General features: G+C 40.2%; 1 protein-coding gene across 1 annotated transcript in view; it reads right to left on the reverse strand.

Annotated features, from left to right (window-relative positions):
- Positions 1-4,507: 4,507 nt before the first annotated feature.
- LOC102764968 (chromosome unknown open reading frame, human C11orf65) overlaps positions 4,508-11,897 on the reverse strand; it is a gene marked incomplete at its 5' end in the record, with an annotated part of 20,628 nt that continues 13,238 nt past the window's right edge. Inside the window, 2 exons of the mRNA XM_015560656.1 lie at positions 4,508-4,808; positions 8,146-8,201. Of these exons, the coding sequence (XP_015416142.1) occupies positions 4,660-4,808; positions 8,146-8,201 (205 nt within the window). The remainder of the gene's footprint in view (positions 4,809-8,145; positions 8,202-11,897) is intronic.

Consider the following 11,897-nt stretch of genomic DNA (forward strand, 5'->3'; position numbering starts at 1 on the left):
TCTCCCAGAAACATAGCTCTGTGCCAACCAATGAGCACTTGCCTGCTTAGCACAAGTTACCTAACCCTGCTCCAAGCTTCCCTTTGCTCCATATAAGGAAAGTACCCCAGTGTAACAATTAACAATGCCCAGTGTAACTTTCTTGTTCCTGCTCACTTTGGTCTATGAAACTCTCTCACTTTGTACAACCCTTGGAAACTCTTTCCTGTTTTCTAGACTTAATGCTTTTCAGTTTGTGAATTGTTAAATAAAAGTCAACTAGATCAGGAAATTAAGTGTCTGAAATTTTCTTTATAACCAGCAATGAACAGTTTAAAATGAAATGTAAAAACAATAGCATAAAAAAAAGTTTGGCATAATTTTTCCCCCAATCCTTACCCCAGGATAGATATGCTCTACTGATTGGGGGCGGAGGGGTGGGGGGAGAGAGAAGCCACACACATCGATTTATGAGAGAAAAATCATTTGGCTGCCTCCTGTACACACACTCTGATGGGGGATCGAACCTGTAACGTAGGCATGTGCTCTGATTGGGAATCAAACCAGTAACTCTTTGGTGCTGGGACAATGCTCTAACCAGCTGAGCCACATTGGCCAGGGAGTTTGGCATAATTTTTATAAAAGATATGAAACCTATACATTAAAATTTACAAAACATTACTGAGAAACCAAGGGCCTAAATATACAGGGAGATGTACCATTTTCATGGATTAATATGCTCTACTAAGATGGCATCTCTCTCCTAAATTGATATATAGAATCAATGCAATCCAATCAAATTTCATCAGGCTTTTTTTTTTCTTTTAGAACTTGACAATCTGATGGTACAATTTTTATGGGAATGCAAAGGAATTAGAATAGCCAAAACAGTTTTGAAAAGAAAAAAAAAAACAACAACACAAAAAACAAGCCCTAGCTGGTTTGGCTCAGTGGATAGAGTGTCAGCCTGTGGACCAAAGGATCCTGGGTTTGATTCCAGTCAAGGGCTTGTACCCTGGATGCAGGCTCCTCCCTGGCCCAGGCGCTGGTCCAGACCGGTGCAGGGGGCAACCAATCGATGTGTTTCTCTTACATTGATGTTTCTCTCTGTCTTTCCCTCTCTCTTCCATTCTCCCTAAAAATTAATGGGGAAAAAAAATATCCTCAAGTGAGGATTAAAAGAAGAAAAAAACAAGTTTGGTCAACTTAAGCTAAATCCATAATAATAAAAATGGTATTGCCATAAAGACAAGACAAAAAGATCAATGGAACAGGATAAAGAATCCAGAAATAGACTCACATATATGCCATTTTCAGCTAGGGCTCCAAGGTAGCATAATAGGGAAAAGATAGTTTTCCTAAAAATTAGTGCATATCCATATGCAAGGAAATGAATTTCAAACCTTCCCTTCCACTATACTAAATGGGGTTCCAAAATTCACGCAAGAAGTAATATTGGTAGAAAACACAGGTTTATAATTAAAAATTGTAAATTTTTTATTGATTTATAAAGGATACAGTATAGGGTTATGTATAGAATAGCATATCGGGTAAATGGCCTCCACAGCTTTGCTGGCACATATACACTCTTTGTTGAAATTTTCCATGACTCTTTTGCATAAATGTGGCTGAATTTTGTTGATACAGTGCTCAATTTCCTCCTTCAAGGCGTGGGTGGTCGTGGGCTTGTTGGCATAAACCTTAGACTTCAAAAAACCCCAAAGAAAAAAGTCCAACGGCGTTAAATCACATGATCTGGGTGGCCAATTCTGATCACCAAAATGGGAAATTACACGACCAGGAAATGACTCATGCAGTAATTGAATTGTTTCTCGGGCTGTATGGCATGTGGCACCATCTTGTTGAAACCACATGTCGTCCACATCCGTATCTTGCAATTTAGGCACAGAAAACTCGATTATCATGTCACGATAGCGAGCAACATTAACTGTTATTGCCTGAGCAGCCTCATTTTCGAAGAAGAATGGTCCGATGATGCCTCCAGCCCAAAATCCACACCAAACAGTGACACGTTGTGGATGCATTTATTTCTCAACAATCACTCGTGGATTTTCTGAACCCCAAATGTGACAATTTCAGCCCGAGAAACAATTCAATTACTGCATGAGTCATTTCCTGATTGTGTAATTTCCCGTTTTGGTGATCCATGAAATTCAACCACATTTATGCAAATGCTATTTACCCGATATGCTATTCCATACATAATCCTATACTGTATACTTTATGAATCAATAAAAAAATTTACAATTTTTAATTATAAACCTGTGTTTTCTATCAAAATTACTTCTTGCGTGAATTCTGGGACACCCTTTAGTATATAATCATTAAATTAAAATATACTTAATTGTGAGAGCTAAAATTATAAAATCTGGATAAGGACTCCTTTGTGACCTTGGTTTAAGATTTCCTAGACAAGACACTAAAAGCATGAACTATAAAGAAAAAATTGTAACTGAGGCTTTATTAAAATTAGAAACTTTTCTCCTAAAAAGACATTGTTTAAGAAAAGGAAAGCACCAGTCACAGAATGGCAAAACAGTATCTGATAAAGGATTTGTTTTGAAAATATATCTTAAAATATTTTAACAAAATACACATTTAACTAATTAAAAATAGGTAAAAGATTTTAACATTTTGCCAAAAAAGATATCCAAAGGTAAGTAAGCACATTAAAGATCCTCAACATCGTAAGGCATTTGGAAAATGCAAACTAAATTCACAATGAAAACATTCACTATACATCCACTAGAACCACTGAGATGAAACATCTGACAACCCCAAGTGACAAAACCAAGTGGAGCATCTGAAACTGATTCATTGCTGGTAGAAATGCAAAATGGTACAGTCACTTTAGAAAAACATTCTTATAAAATAGTTAATATATAGTTACTAGAGGCCCAGTGCACAAAATTCGTGCATGGGTAGGGTCCCTAGTGGCTGCCGGACACCGTCCGGGGCCTCCCTTCCCCAGCTGCTGGCTGCCGGCAAGGGCCTTCGTTTGGTCCATGCTGCCACCTGGTGGTTAGCACACATCATAGAAAGTGATCAAACTCCCGAGGGGACACTTTGCATATTAGGCTTTTATATATATAGATTGCTTGCCTCAGCAATTCCACTCCCAGGTATTTCCCAGGAGGAATTAAAACATGTCCCCATAAAGAAGAGGATATGAATGGTCATAGCACCTGTATTCATTATGATCCCGAACTGGAAACAACCAGATGCCCATTGACTGGTGAATGGATATACAAATTGTGGTTTAATCATACAATTGTCATTTCAAAAAGAATGCACAGCTGATGCAAGCAACAACAGAGTGACTCTCAAAAGCATTATGCTAAAATGGAAGAAACTGGACCAAAAAAGGCTACATGTAGTATCACTCCATTTATACGGCATCCTAGAAATGGCAGAACTGTAGTGATTCAAAGATCAGAGGTTCCAGGGCTTGGGATGGAATGAGTGGATTGACTGCAAAGATGCACATTTTGAGGGTGATAGAAATGCTTTATGTCTTAATGGTTGTGAAAATTACATATGTCAAAACTCAACATTCAAATGGGTGAATTTATATGTAAATTATATTTCAATAAATGTTTTTCCTTAAATACAATAGGTCTGTTACTGCTTATTTGTGTGTATATGTCTGTGTGTGTGTGTGGGGGGGGAGGGGTTGTTTTGTTTTTTGGTTAATCCTCACCCAAGGAAATTTTTTCCACTGATTTTTAGAGCTTGGAAGGGAGGGAAGGGGAGAGAGAGAGAGAGAGAGAGACATAGATGTGAGAGAGACATTGATTGGTTGCCTCCTACAGGCACCCCAACCCTTGGAGGATCCAACCTGCTACCTAGGTATGTGCCCTTCTCAGAGGATCCAACCTGCTACCTAGGTATGTGCCCTTGACTGGAATCAAACCTGAGACCCTTTGGTGCTCAAGTCGATGCTCTAACCACTGAGTTACATGGGCCAGGTTTAATTGTTTTTTTATAGTTGGGGCTATAAGGTCTGGTCATTAGGATTGTAGACAGATTTTTAAAGACACGGTGTGATAAGTGTGATGGCAGGCAGCAGTAGAGGGTGCTTAGTCCTGGAGGGTGTGGTGGCTTCTTCCTTGACTCAACAGTCATCTCCAGTCCTCGACTCCTCCCACTGTGGAAGCCAAAAGACAGGTTCTTGCTTTTCCAGCTGCTTCAGCTAAGGGTGCCTCAGTGATCTCGTTTTGTTCAAGGATATCTAAGGTGACTAGGGTGGGGCTTCTAGTAAGGCTATTGCTTTCCTAATAAAAAGAGAATGTGCTATACTGTCTCCCACTCCCCCCCTCTTTATTTAATGTGAAAAGAATTCTGCCTGACGTGATTGCTCAAGTAGAAGATACTTCAAAAAGGAAGAAAAACAAGCTGAAGATTTTCCCACCTAAGTATATTTATTTAAGTGTGATGGTCAGAATATTACAGTTTTCAGAATACCAGAAATAATTTCTGTATTTTCTATGACCACTGTATCTAGTCCAATGTTCTATTTCTTTTTAATCTTCCTTAATTGGGTAGATTCTGTGCGAAGAATATATGTCATTCTAGTCAGAATAACTTCTCTCTTATGTATAGCGAATGTAATCAGGGTTTGAAGGGCTATAGCTCAAAAAAGAAAAGAGTACTTTATATTTATGTTCCATAAGGGGAATTAGGTGTTAGGCTAGTAAAATTTGGTTCTTCTAAAGTATTTCCATATGAAGTATTATTGGATGTTCTCATGCCCTCTGATATCGCTGCATAGTCATATATATATTTCTGTTCTTGTTGAAACCTGAAACCTAGAGAGAGAGGAATGACAAATGTTTAGAAAGATGCCTGATGTGATTAAGATATAGACTCATTCAATATACCAGGCTAAGGTCTATTCCACATTCCTTTCACCACTGTTAGAGCACCTATCTTTATATCCTACTTAACTGAAGCCATAAATGTCCCAAGTTTTTTAGTTCATCCTACTGTTTCCTACTATATTTCATTGTTTATCTCTACAAAAGGCTCTGAAGGACTTGGGTTTGAGTTTGATTTATTACTAACTAGAGGCCTAGTGCATAAAATTTGTTCACAGATAGGGTCCCTAGCAGCTGCTGGCTGCCGGCTGGGACCTCCCTCCCCATGACTGCATGCCACTGTCGCGGGCCAGGGCCTCTCTTCCCCCGGTTTGCCTGGACAGCCCCGCCCCCTGGTCAAATCGGTTGAACTCTTGGTTGAGGGGACAATTTGCATATTAGGCTTTTATTATATAGGATTAGCTGTGCAATTTGTGGCAAGTTATTTAACCTAAGTCCCAGTGTCCTCATCTATAAAATGGGGCTAACAACAGTGCATACCTAATCATTTTTGTGAGAATTAAGTGTAATGTGCATGTAAAGGACTTAGCATTCAGCATGGCATTTAGTTAGTGCCCCATAATTCATTACTAGCTAACAGTTTTTTATTCATAAATGAATAGAAGCCTTTCTCTCTCTAGAGCTAAAGTTTCCAAATATCTGGATTAGATTACCTTGTGCTCTTGAAGAAGTGGCACACATTCTCTCCTCTTCTCCAGTGCCAGCACCTTCAATGTCTCACCTTCTACTGACTTCAGCTATAAATGAAACCTCTCCTACTTAAAATAAATTTCACTTTCTCCTGTGCTCCTTCCAATCATCATACTATATCTTTCCATCTGTCTTCCATCGGCACAGGCAGACCTCGTTTCGCAGCACTTTTGACTTTATTATGCTTCACAGATATCGTTTTTTTTTTTTTACAAATGGAAAGCAAGACCCTCCACAAGCAAAAAGACTATGATTCACTTTATTGCATTATTGAGATGGTGTGGAAGTGAACCCACCATATCTCCAAGGTATGCCTGTAATCTCTCTCTCTTTTTAAAATATATTTTAGAGGGAGAGAAAGGGGGAGAGATAGAAACATCAACGATGAGAAGGAATCATTGATTGGCTGCCTCCTACTGGGGATTGAGCCGGCAACCTGGGCATGTGCCCTTGACCGGAATCAAACCTGGGACCCTTCAGTCTGCAGGCCAAAGCTCTATCCACTGAGCCAAACCGGCTAGGGCTGTAATCTTTTAACTCAATATTTTATATTCTATGCTCCCACTTTTTTTTACTTTCCTTTATGTTCTTTGATCTGTCATTGAAAACTTACTGTGTGCTACACACACTGGGGATTCAGTAGCGAACAGGACAACTCCCTGCCCTTAGTGAAGATAGTTCCCTAAAACTATTCTGTAGAAGACCACCAACTCCATTAAACCCCCGAAGTGGAAACCACAGAATGTTTGAGGAACAGGCAAGAGGCTGTGAGTGAGGGGGCGAGTGGGACATGATTAGAGTGGAAAGCTAAGCCAGAGCCAGAGCCATCCTAAAGTCGGGACTTGGTTCCAAGCGCAGTGAAAACTGAGAGGCAGCAGAAGTGGTCCTGGTTAAGAACATGGGTTCTGGAGCTGGCAGCCCTCACAGGTTCTTACTGTAAGACCTTGAGCAAGTAACCCATCTCTTTGCTTGCTCATCTGTAAAATGCAGATAATAGAACTCATTGGGCTGAAGATCAAATGAGTTAATACTATAAAACACTGTAAGTTAGCACTCCCACATGGGGATTGCTAAAGAAGGGATCCTGTGTTCTAATTTCGTTGGTTTACATTGTGAAATGATGTTTCTGTGTGGGGAATAGCCTGGGGCGGGGGGAGGGCCGGAAAGGGGTAATGGGTTTGGAGGCTGTCACACAAGCTTGCAGAGGGATGATAGCAACCTGGACCGTGGTGTGGTGGTAGCAATGAGCTGGACACAGTGGCTAGGTTAAGGCTAATTATAGAATATGAATTCCGTGCCAGGAACTAGTCCAGTGATGGAGAACCTTTTGAGCTCAGCGTGTCAGCATTTTGAAAAACCCTAACTTAACTCTGGTGCCGTGTCACATATAGACATTTTTTGATATTTGCAACCATAGTAAAACAAAGACTTATATTTTTGATATTTATTTTATATGTTTAAATGCCATTTAACAAAGACAAATCAACCAAAAAAATGGGTTCGCGTGTCACCTCTGACACGCGTGTCATAGGTTCGCCATCACTGAACTAGTCTAAGCTCTTCACACGTTTTTCCTTAGTACATCACTGCTACCTATAACCTTGTACTATTGTTAATCTAATTTTACAGAAGAGGAAACTGAACTATTAACTTGCCCAGGATCACACAGCCAGTAAGCAGTAGAGCCAAAAATCAACACCAGGCACCCTGAACCAACTCTCCACAATTGTAACTTCTCCGTGTTACTGCCTCCCACAGATGGCAGCAGGAGAGAACTCCTAAGCTCAGACTATACAACAACCCTGATTAGACTTGGCTACGTTAGGTGTTGATATTTCTGGGTTATGATGCTGTGCTTCTTCAACTGCTCTGTATTGTGGACCACTGAGGGACAAGAGTGGCATAGGACCTAAACATTACTTCTTATATTTTGAGGCATTTATTTAGCCAAGTGAAGTTTGCTCATTAAATAATTTTTATTTAATAATTGAAACCATGAAGTATGCAACTTTAGAAAAGAATTCATGAATAACTTAAGAAGATCAGTTGCTTTTGAATTCCTTATTTGATTTGATTTACTTCACTATACATTACCTAAGTACATTCTAACATTCCAACTGTTAACCATAAATGGGTAAAGGTAGTAAAACTGGTTTTCTAAAAATGTATTCTGTGCTTTTAAATTTTTAATTTCCACAAATAAAATACATTCATTTTTATAGACAGTATCATTTATAAACAGAAATGTTATTTTTTGTGCTAATAATGCTATAAGAAGGAAAAGTAAAGGAGCTCTCTTCTGCTTAAAAATATATAGCTATTGGATATTTCTAGTTACATTGAAAATGAAGTATGGTTTCAAACTGGAAAAAAATGTAACCCTATATAAAATAAAAAATTTCCTTCTATTTCCAATTAACAGTCTTACTATAAGATAATAATGACTTGGCAAATTTACTTATGTCTATATACTGTGCAGGGTGTGGAAATGTTAGGTGCTAAGAAATGTGTACATATGTGGAATGTATCATTTTTGTTCAGAAGAATTTCCCATAAAATATTGCTAAAAATCACCTACTTTTGAAGTTAACTGAAGAGTCGCTTGTAGCAATTTCCTTCCAGCTGGCAACATACCTAAGCACATTATATAGACATTAAATTAAATTGGTTTATTAGGAAGTAATTAATTGACTTATCAGTTCACGCTTAGGCTACTTCTACAATTCCATTTCCTTCGTGAAATCGCAATGACAACAAACTCACTTGTCCAAATGTTTCATCCTCATGACTTTCCCACCTCCAAGTAGCTCTCATGCACCCAAGACAACCTCTAGGACAGGAAGTTGCAGGAGGTTTAAAAATGGTACCCACCATCTACCATTCTAGTGCCCTGGGTCCCTCAGCACACCTCTCCTCATCTTATCCTGTTCCATTCCTTTGAGATCATGTCTTCAGTTGAATACCTACTAAGATGTTAGTTAACTTCTAAATTAAAAGTATGGACAGGAAATTCTCTGGGAGGGAAAAAGAGAAAATCTTTGTCCTTGGTTCTGGATTGCCAGACCTACTGTTTCTGACATGTCAACAGAAATTTAGTGCACGTGCTTTACGATGTTAGTAGAGCAATGTGCAGTCTTTGCAGTGTGCTGTAAACATGAGAGGTCGCATTCAAATAGGGCACATGCAGCTGCCACCTCAGTTCCCTAGATAGACTGAAATAGGGAAACCAGGGTAGCCTGAGAAGAGGTCAAATAGGGAAGGACAAGGTCTCATGAGGAAATACTCTGAAAGGCAGGTTTCCTGCAACTGTTCCACTTCACTTGAGGCTCTGTGTCCCCTTTCCCAAGCCTCCTTTCTTCCAACTGCACCCCAGAAATCAGGTAAGAAACTGGTCACAGGAGGTACTGAAAGGGGGCTGGCAGAGAATGTATGAGGAGGATTGGAATTGTCGTGTAAAAAAATGATATTCCAAGTATTTATTCCACTGTATTACTCTTACTAGCTTTGTGTTCCTGAAGTTTTTTTTTTTTTTTTTAGGAAGGTATATGTTATCCAAGAACATTTAAATATCTTAAGTACTGTGTCTAAAGTCAGCGCCTTTTGTTACTCCTACCTCTTCTTGCTCCAAGAACCATTTATTCCACTGAATTACTCTTACTAGCTTTGTGTTCCTGAAGTTTTTTTTTGTTTTAGGAAGGTATATGTTATCCAAGAACATTTAAATATCTTAAGTACTGTGTCTAAAGTCAGCGCCTTTTGTTACTCCTACCTCTTCTTGCTCCAAGAACTTTATTCTATGGCCTTAAATGGGATATTGCTGGGTCACTGTTACATAAAAAAAAATGCAAGAACCTCTTCCCAGGACCTCTTAGCAGACAGTTCAATCTGGATTGACCTTAAATTTAGGCAGACTTTCAGCGATTGTTTAGGATCACTACGAAGAGCTGGGTGTCTATCACCTGCTTCCTTGGATTTATATACCGAAAGGTTTTCATTCCACCTTCAAGGATACCTGACAGTCTTGGTTACAAACATATGCCCTATTTAACTAAGGCTGATCACTGGCCTAGCTTTATCTGATATTAGGACAATTATTTATTTGCAGATATTGTACCATCCTTTCATCCCTGGGATAAATCCTACTTGGTCGTGGTGTATGATCTTTGTGATGTACTGCTGGATCCGATTTGCTAAGATTTTATTGAGGATTGGGACAATTATTTAAAAAGAACTTCTCATAAGGAACATATGTAACTTATAAAACAGTGATAAAAAAATCTAAGTTTTATAAATAGAAGCAACACTCTGGTGATAGCATTACCATACTGCTCATATCATAGCACTAATTTGTCTTTCTCTCTAGGACGTTTTTAAGATAGTAATTATAGAATAATTACTATTCTACATGTGGAATCTATAATGAATTCCTCAGGGATGCAAAGTTAACATTTTAGTGGTCTGAAAGTCCCTAGCCAGAGAGGCCATGTAACTACATATCCTAGAAATTGAAGAAACAGCTTCAGACATAGAAACTAACCCTCACACACATAGGCAAAGATCCCTCGCCAACACAGTTAATAATTGATCATCAGGAAATTATTTAAGATACCCCAACTGCTGATAAGTTAGGTTATTTCAAAATTCATATGCAATTTGAAAATTATGAAGATCCTGGAAGCGGACCATCTGGTAGATAGAGAATATGCCCCTGAAGATCCAACAAGAACATTAGCCACCATGCAGCATTGCGGGCAGCTCAGTGATGGTGATGTGGAGGGTTACATTCTAAGTGCCTGCAGCAACACATCTCTAGATACTGCAGAATTTGCAACAATACTCATCAGTGTCCGTGAGTCCAAGAGTGAAGTTGTCTCTATTCATTCTTCCAAATTATAATATTGTGCTCAGTTGATATTGTTGCAATGCGCATCTGCAGATGCACATGGCCATGCGTCATGACAAGGGGCTAGCACAAAAGTTGCTGGGGAAGAACCTGGTTTGTATCACTCAATATCAGTGTTTAACACATTTATGTCAATCTAATGGTCTGACTAGTGAAAACTCCACAGATTTTGAAGGATACTCTCCAAGAAATTAGTGGCTACCAATTCTCCTGCAGAAAAATGTCAGACTCTGGAATTCTCATCAAACAAGGTGAGTTACGAACATCTAGATGACTGCAAAGATCCAACAGGAAAGTAGAGTGTGGAGACCATCAATGCACTGGGAAGAAGGTGCTGGCTTATACCTAATGTCTGCAGTCGGCTGGGGGAAGATCTCTGCAAAGTTTGGTCTTGCCTCATAATCAGCAGCTTGGGATTAGTAAGGCTACTGAAATAATCCCAAATTATCACACTGGATTCTATTTGAAATATTTGTTGTCCAGGGCTCAGTAGAAAAACTTGCTTCCTAAGAATTCAAAGTTGGTTCCAAATTATGATTGTGCCTAAGTGAGAGAATAAACTGCTAGAAATTGTACATAATTTGGACGCGTGAAGTATCTGCATTAAAAAGAAAGAAATTTTCTGTTAGTCTTTCCATGTCATAGCTAGGTGTATTCATCTCATCCAACATAGAGTATTTGATACAAAAAACCACTTCAAGTCTTACTGGTTTAATGTTTTTGTCCTTTCTTCCACAAAGAGACCATTAGAAATGTAATCCCCTACCAGAGAAGGGCATGGCAGGTGGCTGAGATGCCTGTTTATTTCCTCCCCTCACACTCAATTGCATCATTCTAATTATATTCCAACTTGAGGCCGGGTGCACAAAAATCTGTGCACTCGGGGGAGTCCCTCAGCCCGGCCTGTGCCCTCTCGCAGTCTGGGACCCCTTGGGGGATGCCCACTTGCTGGCTTAGGCCCACTCCCTGGGGGATTGGGCCTACGCTGGCAGTCAGACATCCCTCTGGCAGCCTGGGAGCCCTTGGGGGATGTCCACTTGCCAGTGAGGAGCAGGCCTAAGCTGAAGTTGGACATCCTTAATGCTGCTGAGGCGGGAAAGGCTTCTGCCACCACCGCTGTACTGACAGCCATCAGCCTCCTGCTGGCTGAGCACACTCCACCTGGGGGATTGGGCCTAAGCTGGCAGTCAGACATCCCTCTGGCAGCCCGGGAGCCCTTGGGGGATGTCCACTTGCCAGTGAGGAGCAGGCCTAAGCTGCAGTTGGACATACTTAATGCTGTGCTAGAGGCGGGAGAGGCTCCCGCCACCACCGCTGTGTTGGCAGCCATCAGCCTGGCTTGTGGCTGAGCAGAGCTCCCCCTGTTGGAGGACACTGACCACCAGGGGGCAGCTCCTGCATTGACGGTCTGCCCCCTGGTTGTCAGG

Source organism: Myotis davidii, unplaced genomic scaffold, assembly GCF_000327345.1.
Source record: "Myotis davidii unplaced genomic scaffold, ASM32734v1 scaffold1491, whole genome shotgun sequence".
Lineage (NCBI taxonomy): Eukaryota > Metazoa > Chordata > Mammalia > Chiroptera > Vespertilionidae > Myotis > Myotis davidii.